General features: G+C 36.9%; 1 protein-coding gene across 3 annotated transcripts in view; it reads right to left on the bottom strand.

Annotated features, from left to right (window-relative positions):
- Positions 1 to 20,603: 20,603 nt before the first annotated feature.
- TNFSF13B (TNF superfamily member 13b) overlaps positions 20,604 to 27,553 on the bottom strand; it is a 75,510-nt gene continuing 68,560 nt past the window's right edge. For all 3 annotated transcript variants that reach the window (XM_054446852.2, XM_063651141.1, XM_063651139.1), the window contains 3 exons: positions 25,580 to 25,692; positions 25,341 to 25,491; positions 20,604 to 22,252 (listed from right to left, as the gene is read on the bottom strand). In XM_054446852.2, coding sequence (XP_054302827.1) covers positions 22,140 to 22,252; positions 25,341 to 25,491; positions 25,580 to 25,692 — 377 coding nt within the window. In that variant the 3' untranslated portion in view covers positions 20,604 to 22,139. The remainder of the gene's footprint in view (positions 22,253 to 25,340; positions 25,492 to 25,579; positions 25,693 to 27,553) is intronic.

Here is a 27,553-nt window from a genome sequence, read left to right as displayed (position 1 = left end):
GCTCCGTTGGTAAGGCACCCACAATGTCACCCATACACCTTTTCTTCTGTGGGTGTCCTTTGATTAAGCATACCACAAAACACTATTTCTCCTTGAAACGTATCTAGGCCAAAGTGATTAAAATGAGGATAGTTGCACACTAGATCTCACTCCTGAAGTTTCATTTTCCCTTCCACAAAAGAAAAGGCTAAAATTCTTTTCTATGTGAAAGTTACAGCAGATTTTAAAATGTGATTCTTTAAGAAACCATCTCATTATTCACTGACAGTAAAAAATCACCTCCTGTTGGTCTCAATCAAACATTTTAAAGGTTATATCTGAGTTTACAGTATTTAAAATCTGTTCTTAAGTATTTGCTATTGCTAGCCCATGGCCCTTCTTTTTCCTTGCATTTCTAAGTAAGCATTAGTGTCCAGAGTAACACAAATGGAAAATAGACCAATATCAGGGGCTCATGATCATAATTGGTCCCAGCTGAGTATGAGCGGCCTGCGATGCAAAGCTAATGAGTGCTTAGGACAAGGGTGATGAAGCAGAAAGCTTAACAAACTGCACTCAGATTGCCTGGCTCTGCATTCTAGATACACTTCACACTAGTTTTCGAGACTTTGGGCAAGATATATAACTTCTCTATGGCACTATTTCCTCCTCTGTAAAATACAGTTAATAATAGCATCTGCCCCATGAGTTGTTACAAAAATCAAATTAGATTTAAACAATAAAAAGTCATGGATGAGGAGAAAATGTCTGCAAAACTCATATCTGACAAAGAACTTGCCTCCAAAATATACGAAGAATTCTTAAAACTTAACAACAAGAAAACAACTCAATGAAAAAGTGGGTAAAAGATCTAAACCGGTATCTCACCAAAGAAGATATACAGATGGCAAAAAAGCATATGAAAGATGCTAACATCATATGTCATTAGAGAATTGCAAATTAAAACAACAATAAAACACTTCTCTTCACCTGTTAGAATGTCTTATATCTGAAACACCAAAATTAAAGGCCGGTGAACATGTGGAGCAATGGGAACTCTCATTCCTTGCTTGTGGGAAAGCAAAATGATACAGCTACTTTAGAAGGCAAGTTGGCAGTTTCTTGCAAAGCTAACCGTAGTCTGGCCATCTGATCCAGCAGTCATGCTACACAGTATGAGGTATTTGTCCAAATAAGTCAAAAACTTACATCCACACAAAATCCTACCTTTACAGCAGCTTTATTCATAATTGCTGAAAATTACAAGCAACCAAGATGTCCTTCAACAGGTGAATGGATAAACAAATTGTGGATTATCCACACAATGGAATACTACTTGGCAATAAAAAGAAATGAGATATCAAACCATGAAAAGACATGGAGGAACATTAAGTGAAGATTGCTAAGTGAAAGAAGACAATCTGAAAAGGCTACATATGATTATTGCAACTGTATGACATCCTGAAAAAAGCACAATGATGGAGGTGGTAACGTATCAGCGATTGCCGTGGGTTTGAATGCGAGGAGAGAGGATGATAAGGTGGAGCTCAGGGGCTATCTAGGGCAGCGATAATATTCTGTATTACTGTAGTGGTGGATGCAGAAACTTATGCACTTGTCAAATCTCATAGAACTGTACAACACAAAGTGATTCTTAATGCAAACTATGGACTTGAGTTAACACATCAATGTTTTTCAATAAACATAAAAATGTTCATTTATTGTAGCAAATGTACCAAACTAATGCAAGATTTCATCAATAGGGGAAACGGTGGGGTTAGGAAACAGGGAGTATGTGGGAACCCTGTGCTTTCTGCTCAATTTTTCTATAAACCCCAAACTTCTCTAAAAAACTAAAGTTGACTTATTTTAAGAAATTAATTTTTAAAAATTAAATTAGATAATAGATGAAATTGTGTTAGAGCAGTGACTGACACATAAATAGCCCGAAAACATAAACAGAAGGAGACAAGTATGTGCTAGGTGTAGGTGTCAGGATATATCAATAAAAACAATAGTCAAAGGGCAGGTATGTATCTCATTGTACATCAGTCAAGGATGTGCATATTTTGGGCTGAAGATAAAAAAAGGGTTCATAATCTAGAAAAGGATTAGGAAGTCAAGACATTGAAGAACCAGAAAAAATTATGTCAGACCAAGGAAAAATCCCAGTAACCGTTTCCTGGGAAATCCAGGCTAATTTGAGGAGGAGCTGTTTAAAGTCAAAAATGGTAAGAAATTCTTAGAAAGACTGAACCAATTTAGGGTAGGCCTTTTCCTCTAACCTCCCTCTCTACAGCCGCTATCTGCCATCATTTCTCCTCTTTGCCCCCAAGGTCTGGAGATTGTAAGTGTGTCAAAGTCCTCAGGTACACAACTGATTTGGAACTGAATTGGAACCATGGGTTCCAACAAATAGGAAAAAAGTAGAAGCTGCCATGTCGTAAACTTTCATTAGGCACGGAATATGGTTTGAAGAAACCCTACAAGTATCTGTTTGGTCACTTAATATTCTTTCAGTTCATGGTTTTATAAATTTTGGTGTTTGTCTATCATCAATTTAATTGCGTTTAAGAATAACCCAGACTGTACACTTTAGTTGTTCAAGTGCTTCCCTCTAGTGGTGATACACATGTATATCAATGTAAAGGAAGTAATAGGCTACATTGTCTAACCTGAACATTTTGTGGGTTTGTTCCCAAATTAATGTAGCATGTACAGTTAAATAGTTTCATGACTAAAGAAAAAAATCTGAACTTCAAAGTGATCTCTTGGGAATTTTGCAAATACTATCTGGCCAGGTGTTCATGTACCCTGATTTGATGAAATATGTAAGATATTATTTTCCAAAAGACATATAACTCCCTTCTAACCATAAGAAAAACACCAGATAAACCCAAACTGAGAGTCACTCTACAAAACACCCAATACTCCCTAAGGGTGTCAAGGTCATGAAAAACAAGGAAAGACTAGAAACTGTCAGAGACCAGGGGATGTTAAGGAGACACGTCAGCTAATGCAATGAGGTACAGGTGACTAGACTCAGGACCAGAAAAAGAACATAAGTGGAAAAACTATTAAAATCCAAATAGAGTATGGAATTTAGTTAATAATAATGTATCATTGTTGGTTTCTTAGCTGTGACAAATATTTTGTGAGTAATGTATTAAAAATAGGAGAAACTCGGTGAGGAATTATAGGTACTATCTCTACAATTTTGTAAATTTGTAAATCTAAATATATTCTAAGATTGAAAAGATATTAAAATTGACATGTTCTCTCAAAGGGCGCATCAAGACTTTTCTCAATCTTCCTTTCTTTCTTTTCTTTTCTTTCTCTCTCCCTCTCTCCCTCTCTCTTTCTCTCTTTCTCTCTTTCTTTATTTCTTTTGTATATTCCTTTAAGTTCTGTCTTCCCAGGATTCTAATTTCAAGTTTCTAATATTTTTAACTAAATTCTGTAACTTCTTGCACAACTTTGTAGACATATTAAAATCATTTAATTTTACATTTAAAATAGGTAAATTTTACAGTATGTGTATTGTATCTCAAGAAAGTCTTAAAATCTGCACGTTCTATCAATTGATTCTAATTTCATCCTCTCATGTTACTGCTCTTTAAATATCAAAGCTATTCCCTTCCTTCTTTTTTCTCTTTTTTTTTGCATTCTTTATTTGAGAGGGGGATGTCCTTCCTTTTGTAGAGAAATTTTTAAGTCTTTACATTTCATTATTTGAACAGTTTCTGTATTTTTCACTGTCAGGTCATTATCTCGTAGACATGTCCCAGAGTCTGAAAACACTTCTACATTTGTGACCCATTCTAAATGCAATATATCAATTGGTTCTAAAGTGAAAGTCTTATTTTCAGTTTCAAATGTTATTTCTAACATAAGAGAACAACATTTTCCCTTCTTAATAATACAGTGCTAGAAATTGAAGGAGAAACATAATACAATAGGTTGAGCCTAACCTTTAGGCTCAAAGTCAAAACATTTACTTGCTATATTCTTTCAGAAAAAGTAAGAGTCTTGATATGGTTTGGATCTGTGTCCTCACCAAATCTTATGTCAAATTTGAACCTCTAATATTGGACGTGGAGCATGGTAGGAGGTGACTGGATCAGGAGATGTTTCTCATAAATGTTTCAGCACCATCCCCTTGATGCTGTGCTCATGATAGTAAGTTTTCAGAAGAGATCTGGTTGTTTAAAAGTGTGTAGCACCACCGCCCCTTCCCACCACTTGCTTCTGCCATGGAAGATGCCTGCTCCTTATTTATCTTCTGCTTTGAGTAAAAGTGCCCTGAGGCCCTCTCAGAAGCAGACGCCACCATGCTTCCTGTACAGCCTGCAGAACGATGAGCCAATTAAACCTCTTTTCTTTACAAATTACCTAGTATCACGTATGTCTTTTTTTTTTTTTTTTTTTTAATGACAGAGTCTCGCTTTGTCCCCCAGGCTGGTGGGCAGTGGTGCAATCTCAGCTCACTGCAAGCCCCGCCTCCCGGGTTCACACCATTCTCCTGCCTCAGCCTCCTGAGTAGCTGGGACTACAGGCCCCTGCCACCACGCCCAGCTAAGTTTTTGTATTTTTAGTAGAGATGGGGTTTCACCATGTTAGCCAGGATGGTCTCAATCTCCTGACCTTGTGATCCACCTGCCTTGGCCTCCCAAAGTGCTGGGATTACAGGCGTGAGACACTGCGCCCGGCCTCATGTATTTCTCCATAGCAATGCAAGAATGGACTAATACAAGTTTAGATCAAGTTTACCTTTGAAAATAACTTAGAAAAAAAAAGCTGGGTTCTAGGTTTTGAAATCACGTGTTCTTTTTAATCAGAATTTTATATACTACTATCTACTATTGGTCATGTCTTCTATTCATGTACCTTAAATGATTATTTACCTTTTCAGATAAATAAATGCTAAGGGAATTCATTACCACCAGACCTGCCTTACAAGTGGCCCTTGCAGGAGTGCTAACCATGGAAATAAAGACCAATAGGAGCCATCATAAAAACACACTTAAGTACATCGACACTATAAAGCAACTACACAATCAATTCTACATACCAATCAGCTGACAATACAATGACAGGATCAAATGCACACACACCAATATTCACTGTGAATGTAAACATGCTAAACACCTCATTTAAAAGGCACAGAGTGGCAATTGGATAAAGAAGCAAGACCTAACTGTATGCTGTCTTCAAGATGCCCGTTCCACATGCAATGACACCCATCGGCTCAAAGTATGGGATAGGGAAAGATCTATCAAGCAAATGGAAAACAACAACAGCAGCAACAAAAAAGAGCAGGGGTTGCTATTCTTATTTCAGACCAAAAAGGCTTCAAACCAACAACTACCAAAAAGGACAAAGAGGGGCATTACATAATGATAAAGAGTTCAATTCAAGAAGAAGATTTAACTATCCTAAATATATATACATCCAACACTGGAGCACCCAGATTCACAAAACAATTCACAGAGACATATGAAGAAACTTAAATAACCACACAATAATAGTGGGAAATTTCAACACCACACTGATAATGTTAGGTGGATGTTCAAGGCAGAAAATTAATAAAAATATTCAGGATCTAAACATTTGAGCAAATTGTCCTAGTGGACATCTACAGAGCACTACACCCAACAAAACAGAATATACATTCTTCTTATCTACACATGGCACATACTCTAAAGTTGACCTCATGCTCTACCATAAAGCAATCCTCAACAAATTAAAAACAAAAAATCAAATCATACCGGCCACACTTTCAAACCACAGTGCAACATAAATAGATACTTCTCAAAAGAAGACATATATGCGGCCAAAAGGCATATGAAAAAAAGCTGGACATCACTGATGGAGAAATACAAATCAAAACAACAATGGGATACCATCTCACACCAGTCAGAATGGCTAACATTAAAAAGTCAAGAAATAACAGATGCTGATGAGGTTGTGGAGAAAAAAAGAAACACTTTTACACTGTTGGTAGGGGTGTAAATTAGTTCAATTACTGTGGAAGACAGTGTGACAATTCCTCAAAGGCATAAAGACAGAGTTACCATTTGACCCAGCAGTCCCATTACTGGGTATAGGGTATAACTAAAGGAATACAAACCATTCTATTATAAAGACACATGCATGCATATGTTCCTTGCAACACTATTCACAATAGTAAAGACATGGAATCTAAATGCCCATCAATGATAGACTGGATAAAAAAAATGTGGTACATATACACCGTGGAATACTATGCAGCCATAAAAAAGAATGAAACCATGTCCTTTGCAGAGATATGAATGCAGCTAGAGGCCATTATCCTTAGCAAACTATCACAGGAACAGAACACCAAATACCATATGTTCTCACTTATAAGTGGGAGCTAAATGATGGGAACACATGGACACATAGACGGGAACTAGACACACCGGGACCTATTGAAGGGTAGAGGATGGGAGGAAGGAGAGGATCAAGAAAAATAACTAATGGATACTAGACTTAATACCTGGGTGATGAAATAATCTGTACAACAAACCCCCAAAACATACATTCATTTATGTAACAAACACGCACATCCTGCACATGTACCCCTAAACTTAAAATAAAAGTTAAAAAAAGAAATTAATACCAAGAAGATAATTCAAAACCATGAAACTACATAGAAATTTAAACAATCTGCTCCTGAATGACTTTTGGGGAAACAATGAAATTAAAGTAGGAATCAAGAAATTCTTCAAAACTAGTGAAATCAAAGATACAATACACCAGAATCTCTGGGACACAGCTAAAGCAGTGTTAAGAGGGAAGGTTGTAATGCTAAATGCCCACATCAGAAAGTTAGAAAGATTTCAAATTAACAATCTAACATCACACTTAGAGGAGCCAGAAAAACAAGAGTAAGCCAACCCCAAACCTAGTAGAAGAACAGAAATAACCAAAATCGGAGCTAAATTGAATGAAATGGAAACAAGAAAAACCATACAAAAGATCAACAAAATCAAAAGTTGGTTTCTTGAAAGAATAAAGAAGATTGATAGATGGCTAGCTAGACTGCTAAAGAAAAAGAAGATCGAAATGAACATAATCAGAAATGACAAAGGAGACATTACCACCAACCTCCCAGGAATACAAAAAAAAAAAAAAAAAAAAAAAAAACTTTCACAGACTATTATGAACAACTCTATGCACACAAACTAGGAAATGTATAAGAAATGGATAAATTTCTGGAAACATATGACCTCCCAAGATTCAACCAGGAGAAAATGGAAGCCATAAACAGACCAATATGGAGCTCCAAAATTGAATAAGTTACAAAAAGCCCACCAACTAGAAAAAGCCCAGGACCACAGAGGGTCATACTCAAATTCCACCAGATGTATAAATAAGAACTGGTACCAATCTTACTGAAATTGTTCTAGAAAATCTAGGATGAGGGACTCCTCTCTAACTCATTCTTTTTTTTTAGACAAAGTCTCACTCTTGTCGCCCCAGCTGGAGTGCAGTGGCTCAATCTTGGCTCACTGCAACCTCTGCCTCCCAGGTTCAAGCAATTCTCCTGCCTCAGCCTCCCGAGTAGCTGGGATTACAGGCACCTGCCACCATGCCTGGCTAATTTTTGTATTTTTAGTAGAGATGGGGTTTTACCACATTGGCCAGGCTGGTCTTGAACTCCTGACCTCGTGATCCGCTCGTCTTGTCCTCCCAAAGTGCTGGGATTACAGGTGCCCACCACCACACCCAGCTAATTTTTGTATTTTTGGTAGGCTGATCTTGAACTCCTGACCTTGTGATCCACCCACCTCGGCCCCCCAAGGTGCCGGGATTACAAGCATGAGCCACCACTCCTGGCCTCTCTAACTCATACTTTGAGGCCAGCATTATTCTGATACCAAATTCTGGCAGAGTTACAATAAAAAAAAAAAAAGAAAACTTCAGGCCAATATCCTTGATGAACATAGATGCAAAAATCCTCAACAAAATACTAGCAATCCATATCCAGCAGCACATCAAAAAGCTAATCTAACATTATTGATTAGGCTTTATCCCTGGGATGCAAGGTTGGTTCAACACATGCAAATAAATAAATGTGATTCATCACATAAGCAAAACTAAAAACAAAATCACATCATTATCTCAATAGAGGCAGAAAAGGCTTTTTTGAAATTCAACATCTCTTCATGTTAAAAACCTTCAGCAAACTAGGCTTCAAAGGAACATACTGCAAAATTACAAGAGCCATCTATGATAAATCCACAGCCTATCCACAGGCAAAAACTGGAAAGATTTTCCTTGTGAATTGGAACAAGAAAAGGATTCCCAGTCTCACCACTACTATTCAATATAGTAATGCAAATGCTAGCCCGAGCAATCAGGCAAGAGAAAGAAATGAAAGGCATCCAAATAGGAAGAGAGGAAGTCACCTATTTCTTTTTGCAGATTTTACAATTCTATACCTAGAAAACCCCATAGTCTCTGCCCAAAGGCTCCTAGATCTGATAAACAACTTCAGCAAAGTTTCAGGATAAAAAATCAATGTACAAAAATCAATAGCATTTCTATACACCAATAACATCCAAGCTAAGAGCCAAATCAAGAATGTCATTCCACTCACAATAGCCAGAGATAAAAAAAACACCTAAGAGTACAGCTAACCAGGTAGGTGAAAGATCTCTATAATGAGAATTATAAAACAATGCTGAAAGAAATCAGAGATTACACAAACAAACTGAAAAACTTATGCTCATGGATAGGAATAATCAGTATTGTTAAAATGGCCATACTAACCAAAGCAATTTACAGATTCAATGCTATTCCTATCAAACTACCAATGACATTTTTCGCAGAATTAGCAGGAACTCTTATGGAATTCATATGGAAGCACAAAAAAAAAGCCCGAATAGCCAAAACAATCCTAGGCAAAAAGAACAATTCTGGAGACATCACATTACCTGACTTCAAAATATACTACAAGGCTACAGTAACCAAAATAACATTGATACTGGTACAAAAACGGACACATAGACCAAAGCAACAAATAAGAGAACCCAGAAATAAAGCCACAGACCTTTAGCCATCGGATCTTTGACAAAGCTGACAACAACAAGCAATGGGAAAAGGAGTTCCTACTCAATAAATGGTGCTGGGTGCTGTGAATATGCAGAAGATTAAAACTGGGCTCCTTTCTTTCACCATACGAAAAAGAAAAAAACTGGGCTCCTTTCTTTCACCAAATACAAGAAGATGAATTAAAGACTTAAATATAAAGCCTAAAACTGTAAAAATCCTAGAAGAAAAACTAAGGAATATCATTCTGGACATGTCCCTGGCATAGATTTCCTGACAAATGCTCCAAAAGCAATTGCAATGAAAACAAAAGTTGTCAAGTAGGACCTAGTTAAACTATAGATCTTCTGCACAACAAAAGACATCATCAACAGAGTAAACAGACAACCTACAGAATGGGAGAAAATATTTGCAAACTATGCATCTGACAGAGGTCTAATATCCAGAATCTACAAGTAACTTAAACAAGTCCACAATCAAAAAAACAAACAACCCCATTTAAAAGTGGGCAAAGACATAAACAGACACTTCTCAAAAGAAGACATACATGCGCTCAACAAGCAAATGAAAAAATGTGCCTCATCACTAATTATTAGAGAAAAGCAAATCAAAACACAATGAGATACTAAGGGAGGAGACCACCTCTCATATTGTCTTATGCCCAATTTCTGCCTCCAAATAAAGAAGAAGTAAAAACTAAAAGGCAGAAATGAAATCCACAAGCAGACAGCCCAGCATCACACCCTGGGCCTGCTAGTTAAAGATCGACCCCTGACCTAATCAGTTATGTTATCTATAGATTACAGACATCGTATAGAAAAGCACTGTGAAAATCCCTGCCCTGTTCTGTTCTGATCTGATTACCAGTGCATGCAGCTCCCAGTCACGTACCCCCTGCTTGCTCAATTGATCACGACCCTCTCACGTGGATCCCCTTAGAGTTGCGAGCCCTTAAAAGAGACAGGAATTGCTCACTCGGGGAGCTCAGTTGTTGGAGACGTGAGTCTTGCCAAAGCTCCCGGCTGAATAAAGCCCTTCCTTCTTTAACTTGCTGTCTGAGGGGTTTTGTCTGTGGCTTGTCCTGCTACAATACCATCTCATACCAGTCAGAATGGCTATTACTAAAAAGTCAAAAAACAATAGATGCTGGTGAGATTGAGGAGAAAAGGGATGCTTATACACTGCTAGTAAGAATGCAAATTAATTCAGCTACTGTGTATAGCAGTTTGGAGATTTCTCAAAGAACTTAACACAGAACTACCATTCCACCCAGCAATTCCATCACTAGATATACACCCAAAGGAATATAAATCATTCTAACATAAAAGACACATGCATACATATGTTCATTACAGCACTATTCACGATAGCAAAGACATGAAATCAACCTAGATGACCATCCACAGGAGATTAAATAAAGAAAATATGGGGGCCGGGCATGGTGGCTCATGCATGTAATGCCAACACTTTGGGAAGCTGAGACGGGTGCATCACGAGGTCAGAAGCTTGAGACCAGCCTGGCCAACATGGTGAAACCCCATCTCTACTAAAAATACAAAAAAATAGCCGGGCATGGTGGCAGGCACCTGTAATCCCACCTACTCAGTAGGCTGAGGCAGGTGAATTTCTTGAACCCGGGAGGCAGAAGTTGTAGTGAGCCAAGATTGTGCCACTGCACTCCAGCCCTGGAGACAGTGTGAGACTCCGTTTCAAAAAAAACAAAAAAATAAGAAAAGAGAAAAAAAAGGAAATATGGTGCATATACACCATAGAATACTACACAGCCATAAAAAATGAAATCATGTCCTTTGCAGCAACATAGATGAAGCTTGAGGCCATTATCCTAAGCAAACTAATGCAAGAACAAAAAACTATATATTACATGTTCTCACTTACTTGTGGGAGCTAAACATTGAATACACACGGACACAAAGAAGGGAACAATAGACATTAGGGCTTACTTGAGCATGGATGGAGAGAGGAGGGTAAGGATTGAAAAAATACGTATTGGGTACTATGCTCATTACCTGGGTGATGAAATAATCCATACCCCAAACCTGTGCGACATGAAATTTCCCCATGCAATAAACCTGCATATGTAGCCACTGAACCTAAAAGTCAGAAAGAAAAAAACAGATAACCATTATCTGCAATATATTCAACAGAAGTGCCATAAATTTTTTAAAAGTTAATGATGTAAAAACAAAACTTCTGAAAAATAGATTATTCTGTCATTCATTAAATTATTTAGATATTGCAGAATTTGTCACTGATTTGATGAAAATTTATAAATGTTTTTTTAAAAAGACCACTTAACAGAAAGTCCGGGACCCTGATCTCAAACATGCAACCTGTTTTCCATCGATGTAATCAATAAACCACTCTGCTCATTGTCTTCTTATAAACTAAAATTTACTGCCTATCTGTAAAGAATTATTTACAACATATTGCCTTAATTTGTAGTTATAATAGGTGGACAAAATTAGCATAAACTATCAATATGTAAAGTCCTTATGCCTGCATTGTTTTTCTAATTCTTTAATTTGTAAAAATAACAAGAACAGTCTACTTTGGAAACACAAGCGGTGGCATTTGCTGAGGCATTTAGTAATGGGCATGAGATTATCTAGGATGGCTTGCAAACATGGCTTAACAAATGGGTGATGCAACTTTTTGAAGGCAAGAGGCTTCTTTTGTTTATCACTGCACCAACTGTGGTTATTGAAATAGAATGTGTTGGCAATGGAGCAGGTAATCAGCAGTGTTTGTTGGCCCCTCTTCCTGCAGAAAAGTCATCAAGTGTAATTCAGGTTAAGAAATGTAGGGTCCCTTTCACCACACTTTTGCAGAGGTGAGCTATCAAGTACGGTCCTGGAGTTAACACTCAAGCAATCACTACAATTCCAATTAGTCAGTGTCATAAATGAAAATGACTACAGCCTCTCAAACTCATGAGTGGTTGGAACTTACCTCTTTGTCTTGCATCCACTCAGATAATGTAGGTTAAATGGAACTTACTTTGAACTAGATTTCCTTTCCTAGAATGTGGTGAGATGGGGCTTTGAGTGTACAAACCACATCTTAGTTATGTACATGAGACACAGATTTTAAACACGAAGATAGGTTGTCACCTCTGGCGATGTCCACTCTGAAACTGGGTGATGACATTCCAGAAGGGTAGAGGGGATTCCTCATTAGGCGGTTTGTTGTTTTAGAAATGTCTTATTCACTTTCACTGTGATTTTTGGACTCTTATCTAGAAGCATTGTCAATTCTGGGGCTTATGCTTGAGAAAAAATTAAAACAATTTATCTTAATTTCCAAGACAGTCAGATTGCCATGTATTATGCAATAGTCTTATCTGAAATGCAAATACAGTCGTGGCTGTGTTTTTATTCTCACAAACTCTCCACACCATCCCTCCTTACGCGGTGCTTTCCATACAGCGTCTCCTGTTCCATGGGCAAGCGGGAGCCTCCACCATATACTCCTTCCCTCGGAAAAGCCCCTGTGAGGGTTCACCAGCTTCTTATCATTGTAAAGGGAGGCTGTGGGGTGGGAGTGTGAGCATCCTGAGGGGTGAAGAACAAACAGGCCTGTCTTCCCTACTCGTTCCCAGCTAACACCTCCAGGGTGGTCCCATATGGACATGCCCAGGCCCCAGAAATGATCTTCCTCCTGCACATTTTCTTCCTCATCCATCTCCCTTTTATTCTGTTTTCTTGCTGCTGCCACCCGATTCCTGAATCCTGGCTCCCTTTCACTCCTGCAAGGTTAAATTTAGGGCGGCCTTCTGCTCTCATGCTGAAGTCTTTGCCCCAGTTGTCTACATCCTGGAAATATGTAGCCTCTGGGGTGGGATATAGTCAGAGCTGTTTTGTTTCTCATTCGCACTGCTGGGTGTCATTCTGGGACCTGATGGATGGGGCAGAGCAGTGTTCTAAATTCCAGGGTGCTGCTCTGCCTTCTCTCTCTCTCTCTCTCTCTCATTTTTTTTCCTGTCTACCCAAGATATCTTAAAACAAAACAACAATACAAGATAACAAAACCAGATATTCCTCAGTTTCCGGCCAATTTAGCTTCCACATTGGTTTTCATTGCTAAAATGAAACCAGACAGTACACTTCTCTTTCCTTCTTTGGAATTCAAATTCAAATTCCTCTTGTTATGTCTGTGTATGTGGGTATAGGCATGTGTATCTTTTAAGCAAAAGCATTTAGCACATATAATATGCAAGGTACTATTCTGAGTGTTTTTACATGTGCATTTTTTTCACAAATTCAGTGTTACTAATGTTATAAAATTAGGAAACAAATTAGGATTTGAATGCTAGACCTCTGGCACAAGACGTGAGGCTCTTAACTTATCCTCTACTCCTTCTCTCTAATATCTTCTAATAGAACTGCTACCTAATTTTCAGGGCCCAGCACTAAATGAAAGTGTAGGTGCCCGTATTAGTCTGTTTTCACACTTCTGATGAAGACATACCTGAGACTGGGCAATTTACAAAAGAAAGAAGTTTAATACACTCACAGTTCCGCGTGGCTGGGGAGGCCTCACAATCATGACGGAAGGTGAAAGGCATGTCTCACATGCGGCAGACAAGAGAAGAGAGCTCATGCGGGGAAACTCCCCTTTTTAAAACCACCAGATCTCATGAGATTCATTAACTATCAGGAGAACAGCCTGGGAGAGACCTGCCTCCATAATTCAATCACCTCCCCCTGGGTTCCTCCTACAAAATGTGGGAATTGTGGAAGTTACATTTCAAGATGAAATTTGGGTGGGGACACAGCCAAGCCATATCAGCACCCTTGCTCAAAAATGATTAAGATTTCCAAGATGGCAACAGTGGAGCATTAAAGTAAGCACACAGCCTTTCTGAGTGTAGGTCCTTGGGCACAGGTGGCATACCAAGAAGCCAGCTGTTTCTTCAAACATTCCTTTCTAATTGTACATTTTGTTTGTATGTGTGTGGCTACAGTGGAAGTCAGGGAATTATTACACCTAAGACAGGATGAGTTTCACTGTAATTTGGCTCATTCAGGCAGCAGGGCATGGGCAGATAAAGCTGTCCCTGAGGAGGAGGGGTATAGTCTGGCCAGGAGAACACAGTGCCCAAGGGCACTGAGAACAAAGCTCAGATCAGCAGTATCTGATATGGAAGATAATGTCAAGGTTGTCAAAGAAGAGCATGGCAATGGGCTATCTAAGGATAATTTAATACATGGGATCTATGCCCTGGCTGTGTTTGTTTTATGGGAGTCATAGGAGGTTGAATGAGTATGGCATGATAAAATTAATTCTGGAAAGTATCAGTCAAGATGGGCTCAATTACACTGCAGAAACAAACATGCCTAGTATGTCAGTGACTTTGGACAACAGAAATTTATTTGTTGTTCACATTACCTTTCCATCATGAATCTCACAGAGCAAGTGGCCGGGTGAGGGAGTTCTCTGCTCAATATAGTTTCTGAGGGATCTAGGCTGATGGAACAACATACACGGTTTTGAAATTTTTTGAGAGAAAGAAGTATTCTATAGGGCTCAATTCACAATGGGTTAGTCAGAAATAGTCACATGGCCACATTCAGTGACAAGGCTGTGCCATTCTACTATGTTCCCAGGAGTGATGAGAACCGGAATGAATTAAATATTCACACGGGGACACAAGTACAAGAATGAGTATAGGAGTATTGATTGTAAAAGGAAAAAAGAAACAATCCCAGTATCCATGGCCAAATACTGTTTGCCCAACATTTCCATCAGATGGCTAACAGGCATCTCCAAATTAAACTTGCTAGAAGAATCTATGTTTTTTTCCTTCTCCAATTCTTACCCTCCCTATCTCAGTGAATAATGCCTTTTCAGTTGATGAGTCCAAAAACTTGAGAGTGAATCTCACACCTCATGTTAGAAGATAGCTTCTTTTACCTTCAAAGTGCATACAGAACCTGACCACCTCTCACAACTTATCTCTGTGGCCCTAGTGTAAGGCAGGTCGTTAATGAGGTTGCACTCTCATCCTCAAGTGTATTAGTCTATTCTCAAGCTGCCAGTAAAGACACAGCTGAGGCTGGGTAATTTATAAAGGAAAGAGGTTTAATGGATTCAGCATTCAGCATGGCTGAGAAGGCCTCAGGAAACTTATAATCATGGTGGAAGGGGAAGCAAACACATCCTTCTTCACATGGCACCAGCAAGGAGAAGTGCCAAGCAAAAGGGGGAAAGCCCCTTTAAAAACCAACAGATCTCGTGAGAACTCACTCACTATCACGAGAGCAGCATGAGGGTAACCAGCCCCATGATTCAATTACCTCCCATCAAATCTTTCCCATGACACATGGGGATTGTGGGAACTACAGTTCAGGATGAGATTTGGGTGGGGACACAGCCAAATCATGTCATTGAGTATTTGTATATAGGCCACTTTCCCATCTGGGTGTTTCCTGGCCTCATGCAAATTGCAGTCTGCTCACCGACCACGCACTCCCCACCATCTTTCACGCAATTTAACAGCACTAACAGGCTGAGTGAAACTTCCCTTATGATTTTTTCTTTTGACTTGGCTTCAGGACTCCTGGTTTTTACTCTTTCTTAATTGTAATTTATTTTTAGTCTCCCTTGCTTGTTCCTCCTCATCTCATGGACTCCTGAATGTTGACATTCAGAATCCATTCTTTCACTGTCTTCTCTGCTCTTTGGACTTATACCCCTGGTGATCTCATACAGGGTTCCTAGTCCTAACTTCGTAGACAGCATCTCCGTTTTGGTGTTCCTTTCAACCAAAATTTTATGTGTTCAAAATTGAACTCTCTTCCTGCCTACTCTGAAGCTGCTTCTTCTAGTCTTCCTCAACCTGTTAGGGGATAGTCATCATTCATGTTGCTCTGGCTAAAACTTGGGAGTTATCCTTCACGCCTCTCTTTTGATCTTCCTGCTCTCATGTTTAGAGAATAAACAAATATTGTGGGCTACACTTTTAAAGATATACAGAATACGACCTTTTTCAATATTCTCATTGTCAACATCTGTGTTAGATCATTAGACCTGCCATAACAAAGTGTCACAAACTGGGTGGTTGAAAACAAGTACTTCTCACTGTTCTGGAAGCTAGAAGTCTGAGGTCAAGGTGTTGGGAGGTCTTTGCTTACTCAGAAAGATCTAGGTGAGAATCTTTCCTTGCCTCTTTTAGCATTTGGTGGTTTCCGGCAGTCCTTGGTGTTTCTTGGCTGGTAAAAGCACCCCTCTCATCTCTGCCTTAATACCCACATGGCCTTCTCCCTGTGTGCATGTCTCTGTTTCTTCTCCTCCTGTTGTGAAGACAACAGCCATTAGATTTAGGGGCCCACCCTACTCCAGTATGACTTCACTTAAGTTACATCTTAACTACATCTGCAAAGGCCTTATTTCCAAATAAGGTCACCTTTACAGGTATTAGGAGTTGGGACTTGAGCAAATATTTGGGGAAAATGTAGAAGTAGTAATAATCATCCAGTGATAATTGTCTTTTCCTGGTTCCAAATTTTATGAGATTTAAAAAGTTTTCTTTATTCCCGCTTTGTTGAAAGTGTTTACTGTAAGTAAATATTAAATTGTACTTTTTGCCTCCTGGATCTACTGAAGTGATCATGTGATATTATCCTTGAATATTTTATTCAACACAGAACACACAATTCGGCCACCCTAGTCAAAGCTACCATGATTCCTTGCCTGGATTATGGCTACAGACCCCTGTTAGTCTCCTGCTTTCACTCATTCTCCCGTGCAGACTAAACTGTACAGAATCCAAAGTGGTTCTTTTACAAGTAAGTCAGATCACATCACTTCTCTGCTCAGAAATTTCTAGGGTTTCTTTTCTCACTCAGACTAAAAGCAGTTCCCTCCCAATGCACAGCAAGTTCTTGCAGGCTCAGTGCCCTCCCCTCCCTACCTCTCTAGTTTCATCTTCTACTTTCTCCATGGATCTCTGTGGTCCAGGCATCCTGGGACCACTGTCCTCGACAAACACACTGAAGGGATTTTGCTTTCCATTTCCTCTCTCTCAAATACTCTTCCCCATAAATCTTACTGTATTAGTCCGTTTTCACGCTGCTGATAAAGACATACCCAAGACTGGGCAATTTACAAAAGAAAGGGATTTAATTAGACTTACAGTACCATATGGCTGAGGAAGCCTCACAATCATGGCAGAAGGCAAAGAGGAGCAAGTTACGTCTTACATGGATGGCAGCAGGCAAAGAGAGAGAGAGTGTGCAGAGGAACTCTTCTTTTTAAAACAATCAGGTCTTGAGAGACTAATTCACTATCACAAGAACAGCATGGGAAAGACCCACCCCCATGATTCAATTATCTCTCATTCAATTATCTACCACAACACATGGGAATTCAAGATGAGATTTGGATGGGGACACAGCAAAACCATATCACTTACATTACCCTCTCCATGCCCTTCTTCAGTGAGGCCTTCCCTGACTGAAGGCTGTATGGCATAGTGCTGAGGTTGAAGGACTTACAAATAAAGGACCTGAGTTCACATCTTGCCTTGCTATTTACAGCAAACAGGCAATTTACGTAGACTCTGAGTTTATGAAATAAGTTTATGAAATAAACTGAGTTTATGAAATAACTCTCATCTATGAAATAAGGAAATTAATAGTGGCTTGATCTTTTGCAGTTGCTGGAAAAATGAAATAAATTAACACCCAGAAGAGTCTCTCACACAATATAAATACCTAATAAATATTCGTGATTGTTATTAAAGTATGCACCACATCTTCTTCCAGTAATGCATGTCTGCTACTTGATTGGACTCCATAGTATTTGTTACCATGTAGCAAACCATATGTTCTGCTCGTTTTTTTGCCCCCTTCCCACTAAATAATTACCAGGAATATTGCCTCATAAATATTAGACATTCAATAAATATTATTTGAATAAATGCTAAAATGTCTAGACCCTTCAGTATAATATAGAAGTGGTAATAATAATCCAGGGATAATTATCTTGTTCTGGTTGCCAAGTTCACAAGATTTTTAAGGTTTTCTTTATTCTCACTTTGCTAAAAGTATTTACCATAGATAAATATTGAATTGTTCTTTCTTTCTTCGATTTACTGAGGTGATCATATGATATTCTACATCTGTTATTAATATAAATTTTCACATATGGATCAAATCCAACGTGGTTATTATGCATGCTCTTTTTAAATATACTGCTGAGTTCAGTTCGCTAATGTTTTAAGATGTTTGCATCTACATTCATGAGTAAGATTGGCTTGTAATTTTTACTTGTAATTCTGCCCTCAGAATGTTTTGCTATCAAGATTATAGAGGAAAATACAAGTTGAACTTAGGAGTATTCTCTTTTTCTTGTTCTCTAAAATAATTTATGTAATATAGAAGTATTCTGCCCCCTGAATATTTGAGAAAATTTTCCCATCTTGGCCTGACCATTTTTTTGTGTGTAAATTGTAAACTACTTCAACATCTCTAATGGATTCATTTTTGTCTCTTTTATATTGATCAGTTTTGTCAATTTATATTTATCTAGGGATTTGTCTCTCATCTAATTTGCTAAAGTTTATTGACAAAACGTTCTTAGTACTTTTTTTTTCATTTTTCTCTTTGGCATCTATACTTTTGTCCCCATATTCAATTCTAATATTGTTTATGCTGGCTTGCTGTATTTTTGTTTGAAAATATTGGTAATGAAATATTTCAGAAGAAACTTTGAGGTTTAAATATGATAAAATAAAAATACTTTATTTTTATGATAAAAGTATCATTACATTTGTTTATCTCTATATTTATATTTATTTACCTCTAGATAAATTTTTTGGTCTTATTGACCTTTTTAATTACCTGTCTTTTCCAGTTTCTGAATTTCTGCTCTTATCTTTAATTGCTTTCTTCTATTCCTTTGGCTTAGGTTTTTTTGTTAATTTTGTTTTTACCTTGCTTTTGTTTTGTCTTCCTTTTGTTTTTTTCTTGCTGTTGGTGCTTAGTTCATAACTTTCAGTCATTTTTCTTATATAATATAAGCATTTAAGTTTATAAACTCTATGTATGCACTGATTTTCCTACATCCCAGGGTTTCTTGTGAAGTATTTTGTCATCTAGTTGTAAACATTTTCTAATTTCCATATGATTTCTGTTTAAGCCATAAATTATTTAGAAGTAATTTCTCTCCACTTTAATTTCCACGTGCATATTTTCCTTACTTTTTAATCACCAATTTCTTTTACTAATGATGCTGTAGAGGAACCGTAATTGTTATAAAGCCAACTATTTAAAATGTGCTGAATCTTGCTTTATAACTTAGCATGTGGTCAGTCTTCACAGGGTCTGTGCATTAGTTGCTGTATTAATGTTAGTGTCTTGACTTTTACCCTTGTGCTGTAAGATCTTAACACTAGGAATATAAGTGAAGAATATAAGGGGTTTCATTGCACTTTTCTTTCCCATATTTTTAAAAGTCTGAAATTATTTCAAAACAAAAAGTCAAAAAGTTTTTAAAATATGTAAAGTAATTAACTCAATGGTAAAGAATTTCCTCCCTTCTCTTATATCTATAATCCCACCTGTTGTCTTCATCACCATCATCAAACCTCAAATGGTGAGGATTATGAATTCTCCACTGTACCTTTGATGTGGTTTGGCTGTGTCCCCACCCAAATCCCATCATCTTGAATTGTAGCTCCCATAATTCCCATGTGTTGTGGGAGGGACCTGGTGGGAGATAATTGAATCATGGAGACGGTTTCCCCCATATTGTCCTGTGGTAGTGATAAGTCTCACGAGATCTGATGGTTTTATAAGGGGTTTCCTTCTCCACTTGGCTCTCATTCACTCTTTGCCTGCCACCATGTAAGATGTGCCTTTTGCCTTCTACTGTGATTATGAGGCCTCCCCAGCTATGTGGATCTGTGAGTCCATTAAACCTTTTTTCTTTATAAATTACTCAATCTTGGGTAAGCCTTTATCAGCAGTGTGAAAACAGACTAATACAACCTTCTAATTACAGCAGAGTGGGGGTCGGGCCCAAGATGTAATAAAGGTTGCTGCCAATGAGATTGCCCTCATTGATGCCTTTCGTGATCCCTACAAGATGCTTGTCCTGGTGGAATTTCACCACCTCATAGTCAGCTCCTTAGGAGAAGAATGCTTGGCCTGCTGTTAGCTTTTCTCAGTTATACATCTACTTAATATTATAAGTAATATATAAATACTTGATATTATACCAATAATATATACTTAATATTGTACTAAAAATCTCACAAAATATACTGTACTGTTGGATAAATTCAACTCTAAAGGTAATAACATAACCGATGTCTGCTTTTAAATAGTTTAAAATTAGGTAGTTAGACAGATACAGATGTGAACAGATTCTTTTTCGGATATGGAAAATATTCACATTTCCAAACTATCATATCCTAACACAAATTAATTTATCATGTTTCACCTGATTTTAAAAATAACATTTAATTATACAGCGAGAATTCAAAAGGTGGGTGTTGCTAGACAAACTCAGTCAGACAATGAGGCAAAAGGCAATGAATGTTTTTATTTGTTAATCCACATTAGCAGCAACACCAGAAAAATCATTAACCACTCCGCCTAGCATTGAAACTCTGACTCCACTTATCGCTTCTTCTTTTTAAATTATAATGTAAAAATGAATTGCAAAATATATTTTATTTGAACTTACTGAAGTCGAAATCACAGGAACCAGATATTTAAATAAAGTTTAAATCTAAAGTTTAGATTTTAAACATAAAATTTAAATCATTTGTTTTGAAAAGTATATCCTTGAAAAGTATTTTGATATAGATGGGAACATTTTCATAGACTGTCATCTATTTTTCCACCTACTGTTTAATGAAGTAAACTGTTGAATGATGTAAACTGTTAAATGAAGTAAACAGTTAAAACTAATGACATAAAAGACAAGCAAAGCAAAGGAAACATGTTATAAAAGATAAGTATTCCAGCATTCTTAAGTATGGTACTTTATAAAATGAAAACTGGGGTGATGTCTTCTGAGATATCAACATATTTATAAGGAGCACATGGTATGTGACATACTTCAGGATGCCAAGAATTTTAATTAAAACTCAACCTCTATAAGGTGAATATAAAGCTAATAGGAGGAATATTTTTAAAGGTTGGGATATGTAAACTACAATAGCAGCAGTTTGAAACAGAAGAGCAAGAAATAAAGGGAAATTACATTACATTAGTATGAATGTATTCAGTAACTTCTGTTGGAGATTATGTGTTATATATGCAAAATTATAGTTATTTTTCAATCAATGCTTTATATGCATAAATTGAAATTACCTGATATTAAAAGTTTCTGAAATTCACTATAGAAAATACACATGAGCATAAACAAATGAGGATATTCTCTCTCTCCTGTGAAAAAATGTGTGGGTAATATATTACATTATAGATAGAAATTGCATACTTGAAATAACCATAAAAGACTTAAATAGTACATGGATACTATTTTCAGCCAAATTGCTTCATATTTAAATTTAAACTTTTAGTTATTTTTTTCATGTCTCTAATGCAAGATTTCTAAAATTTTCATTTCTTACTTTTTATAATGTTAACTGAAAAGGAGGGAGTGCATTTAACATAAAAACAGAAGATGAATCCTGAGATTTCTCATAAATGTCTTAATGTCCTAGAGATGTGGGCACTTGTTCCATAGTAAATTATGGATGCCACATTTTACAAAATCCTTACTGCCCCTTTGAATTGTGTCCTTCCTCCAAGATAAGAAGCTATGACTCAATTGTTCAACATGGAATTATAATGAAAAGCCTTTCTAGTTCTATCTTTCCCTAAATGGGCTCTATTTCTTGTAATTCACATGACACTCTTTGGCTGTGGCTGTCTGTTAAATTTCCTGTTTTGGACTAGTTTCAGCAAACCAAAACAAATAGCTCACAGAAAAGGCAATGGTAACTCCTTTTTTTTTTTTTTTTTCTTTTTTTTGGTATTTTCAGTTAGATTCTTTCTTCTTAGAGGTACAGAGAAAGGGAGGAAAATAGCTACAGACATGGTGTAAGTAGGTCACAGCAGTTTCAATGCACCAAAAAATGTGACATCTCCATCCAGTGATATTTGTGCATTTTCTCTTGGTATTGCAAGTTGGAGTTCATCTCCTTCTTCCAGTTTTGCAATGCCTGGGAAAAAATGATTTACAAGAACTATAAGTGGTTATACAACAGAAAAGAAAAGAACCTTAAATAAAACTATTTTGTTCTGTAAAAAAAAAAAAAATGTCAACATAGGCATTCACACTTCAAAATACAGCAACGGACTAAACTATTACAATTATCTTAGCCTAAAAGAAATTTAGAAGAAATAAGCAAAAGGAGTTACAACAGATACGTATGCATTTATCACCTACTCTTTAAAAAAAGGAGTTCCCCAAAAGAAGCCCAATATCTAACTTTTTAAACAATTAGGTAAATCATGGAACATCCCTTGATAGAATATTAAATGATTAGTGATGAGTTTTGTTTAATTTTGTTGACAAGGAAAGCTTTTATGATAATGTTAAATAAAAATGTGAAAAATTACACACACATATATATACTGGATATTCCTAATTATAGTTTTAAACATAAATATTAAAAACTGAAGAAAACACCATTTCTTAACATACCACATTCATTAATATAGTTTTTCTTGAGAGTCCAGACTATGGATTTAAGCATTATCTGGATTACTTTTCACAACCTCTTATATTTTGTTTTCTTAGATGACCACGTTTGTCTTTATAATCAAAAACAACAATGTAATTAACTCTTCAAAAATGACCAATAAATCTGTGTGCAACTAATTTACAAGGACAAATGCATCTGTGAATTAGTAGTACAAAATACATTCAAGGACTACACTCAATGTATCAGGTAATTCTTTACCCCACTTCAAAAGAAAAATATGAAGGAGAAGAAAGAGGAGGAATAGGGGAAGAGAAGAAATAAAGAAACTAACAAACAACGAAACTGTTATCTGAATCATCAATACTTGTGGCTATTTTTAGAATAGTTGCATTGTTTCAGTAGCATAGTGAAAATGTACCTACATAAACACATGCATGTTCATGTGTATTCTAACGTAAAGCCCAAAGCATGCAAATTTGCTCAGGCAGCAGCCAGGGGGACTTTATTTATTGAACATAGTAGTACCAGGCACCCTTCTAGACAAACATACAGTAGTGATCAAGGATGGCAAAATTTCCATCCCCACTGGGCATGCTTTTTTGTAATGGGCAAAGACAGAATACAAGCAAAAGAAAGATTTTTAGGACTTATTAAAGGTTATGTGTACACTTTCTAGAATTGACAAAGCATTTGAGGACTACCTTAAGTAGTAAGAATAAAAAGATTGAGATTTATTTGTTGAACAGACTTGTCATTTTCATAGAGATTGGAAATGACCTAACATTTTGACAAAGACCATAGCTCACAAAGCATTAAGTAATACTAACTCTAAAGATTAGGTGGGTGTGAACAACTATAGAGTCCATTTAACATTTTAACACTAAGTTATTGGCTATTTCAATTCTTCCAGATTACAGCAATCAGGTATAATTTTTCTAATAAACATTTTATTAATACAATAAATAATAAGATTCAGCTTTAGGTATATAAGTGGTTCTTTGGTATTATGTTGGGTTTCTTAAGTTGGCCATTTACATCTTTTCAGGTTACTATGGAAACCTTTTATGTACTTATATATACTCTAATGTGTGGTTTTAAATGGCTTTAAATAAATTTGCCCTAAAACAGATTAAAATTGCAAAACCTGAAACTTACTAGAGGATGGCACTCATATACAACAGTAAGCTACTAGTAACGAAAAATATTTTTAAAGTCCGGTGAATTATTCTTAAAAAGTAAGACACCTTAAGAAATCTAGCAGAGTCCTCTAATAGCAAGTAAGTGTTAGAGGAGCAGATGATTAGAAAAATGTTTTAAAGAGTTACTTGTAAAATTTTTAGTACTAATAAGTATAAATAAATAACAGATTGGAGTAGTCTCACCATTTATAAATATTTTGCAACTCCAAACTACTAGTCAGCACTGGGTGAAGGGAAACATCTCTTTATGAAAATTAGGGAATTCTAATTTTATAAACTTCCTCATCTCTGCACCAATGCTATCTGTGGCTGCAGATCCAGAATGACATCATTTCCATTATGAGAAACTATTTTCCTTAGTTTCTAACTGACTTATTGGGCATTTGTTTGTAAACACCTTTGAAATACAGTTTTTCAAAATGCGTAGCCAGCCTCCGTTCCTGTGTGTCACACAGTCATTCATGGTAACCATCTGGAACTGAAGCCATTCCTCAGGGTTCTGGATTTTTACAAAATCAACAGAGAAAATAAATGTGTTTAAGGTAAATATTTTTCTCCAAAACCGGCCTGGATTAATTTTAAATCACCCTTGAAAAATAAAATGAAGGAAATGTTGACAATTACAGCTGAAACAGACCTAAGGTTTACAAGACCTGCCGTGCTCTCTGCCTCTCACTGCTCCTGGGTGCAAAGGTAGGTTTGCGCCTACACTTTCACATTCTTAAGTCACCTGTCTGGTGTCCATTGACACAAGATGTCACCTGTATTTAGAAAGACACCATTGTACAACTTTCCCTTACCCTCAAACCCAGCCAGGGGCATTTCTTCCACAGCATGCAAGAAGAGTTTTGGTTGCTCCCAGTGTGGAGCCAGACTGGCTGGTTTAAACCAAGTCTAAAAATTAGTAGCTGTGTAACCTGGGACAAGTTATGTTACTTCTCTGTGTCTAGATCCTAACTCCCTTAAATGCAAAGATTAAATAAGCAAGCATATATAACATGCAGAAAAGAGTGCCTGGCAAGTGGTAATCACTCTATCCTTGTCAGATATTATTATTGTTGTTATTAAGTGTTGAAGAAAATACATTAGAATTTTTCTTAATGTAGAAGTTACTATGTAGAAGTACTATGTACCATGTACTATGTACAATGTAGAAGTTGCTATGAAATGACTACCCTTTCTAAATGTATCTAAAAATGGTGAAACTATTAGTAATAATTCCATCTTTCTCAATTAGACTAGTTTATCATTCAAGATTTAAAAAACACAATATATTGAGGAATGTCTTTCTGTCTATTTGTATTTTAGGGCACCATCCTTTCATTTTTGCATTTTGCAGCTCAGATTTTTCGTCAAACTCTCTTCATTTCACAATTAGCAGGGTGTGAGAACTATTTATTTACCAGCTGAATAGCAGGAATTATTGGGTAGTGTTTCAGGCATATTTTGAATACATCGAAACAAAGTCACCAGACTCAATTCATCCCCAAAGACATGGACCTTTTTCCTCTGAATTAGATGTCCCATGGCATAGGTCTTATCAGTATATAAAACCTGAGAAACAAACCAAAAAACATTGTCAGAAATGAACACAAAATGGGAGGCTTTGAACAGTAAAACCAGAATTAGGGTTTGAACCTACCTGACCATATATAAAAAAGTAACCAGTTTCTTTGACCAATATTTTATTCTCTTTTTCTTCTAGGGCACTTCCCCTTTTAAAGCTGAGAAGCCATGGAACAAATGTGTAAGATCCTGCAATGAAGAGAATCATTTATAAGGAAAGAAACCAAGAAAAGCAGTTTTCACCTCCATTTAGTTGTTAAGCTACCTCTGAAACTTAGAAGATAATTCCATCCTTAAAAAAAAAAAAGAAAAAAAAAGGAAAAAGGAATACAAGTCACATTACTGCACTGGATTCTTTGCCATCACTTATATGTTAACCTCGGTTAATACATCAGATACAAGAACCTGAGAGCTAACCCTTTATATGAATGTCTGGGTTTTCCCTTTATTGGTCTATATTTCAGCTATTTCATAATAAAGGCTGATCTGGATAAGAGAGTTTGAAGCAAAGAGTGGACAAAATTTCTCTGAATAACACACTAGTAGAGATTTTCCTTTGATTCCCAGAGAGGAAAGAGTATCTGAAGAGTTCAGCAAAAGGTTTCCAGAGGAAGAAATGTCTCCATTCCTTGGCCCAAATGTGGCAACAGAAGGGAGCCTACGGAAGAAAGAAGAAAGTGACTAAGACACAACCCTTACTAAGAACAGTCAAGGAACTTTGTAACAACCATCTATGATATTTGAGTTTCAATGGCTTCTGTTCAGTTCAGTGATAATTCTCCTCCATTACCCATCAAAAGTCACTTGGGGAGTGACAAGGGGGCCACTGTGCTCAAGGGTGAGATGAAAGGGACAGAGAGAGGACAGTAGCCATCAGTGAGTAGGCACATGGGGGACCACATTGCTGAGCCAGAATCTGTAGGTGCGTTCAGACATCAAAACCCATTAAGAGAGCAGAGACACTCCTTTCCTGTGAATTCATACTTTACATTCCCTGGATTTCTCATGGGTGTGTCGAGTAAAGGGTGAGCCCTAAGGCTGGAGATTGGGAAATTTGGGGAGTATAAATTAAATGATGTAAAATGAATAAAAAGAAGATTGGGGGACTGTAATATAAGGATAAAATAGTAAAATAGAGCTATGGAAGTTAGTCTAAAATCATACTTTAAATGTCCCTATATAATTGCTAATGGTGGACCATACCTGTGTCCAAATTTCATCCTGATCATAGCAAAAATGAAAACAAAATTGATAATAAAATTCAGAGTCCACAACAGACAGTAGGCTAGAAGCCCAAGAAGATAACAATCTTTCTAGAATTGAGATTAAAGAACATTTTTTTCTGTGGGTTTTCATGAGGGGCACAGGATGATGTGGTAGCTAACAATGTGTTCACATTCTGTAAATACAACTGCCAAGTGTACATGCCTTCTTCACATAGTGTTTCCAAGGCAAACCAAACATATTTAAACTTTTTCCAAATAAAATTCTTTTTTGATCTTATGTTTTAACTGACAGATAAAATTGTACATATTTGTCATGTACAACATGATGTCTTGAAATATATAGGCATTGTGCAACGACTGAGTCAAGTAAATTAAAATATATGTTACCTCGTATAGTTGTCATTTTTGTGGTGAGAACACAATATCTACTCATTTAGCATTTTTCAAAAATACATTTTCATTAACTGTAGTCACCATGTTGTACACGAGATCTCTTGAACGTATTCCTCCAGTCTAACTGAAATTTCGTAACCTTTGACCAACATCTTTTCACCCCCACCCCCACCACCCCAGCCACTGGTCAACACCATTCTACTCTCTACTTCTTTGAATTTGACTTTTTTTAGATTCCACATATATGTCAGATCATGTAGTGTTTGTCTTTCTGTGCTTATTTCACTTGTTATAATGTCCTCCAAGTTCATCCATGTTACTGCAAACAACAGGGTTTCCTTCTTTTTATGCTGAATAGTATTCCACTGTGTATATATCGCACATTTTCCCCATCCATTCATCTGCAGATGGACACTTAGGTTGATTTAATA

This window comes from Pongo pygmaeus, chromosome 14, assembly GCF_028885625.2.
Source record: "Pongo pygmaeus isolate AG05252 chromosome 14, NHGRI_mPonPyg2-v2.0_pri, whole genome shotgun sequence".
Taxonomy (NCBI): domain Eukaryota; kingdom Metazoa; phylum Chordata; class Mammalia; order Primates; family Hominidae; genus Pongo; species Pongo pygmaeus.
Note: the sequence above shows the minus strand (reverse complement) of the source record. Positions and strands in the feature narration are given on the sequence as shown.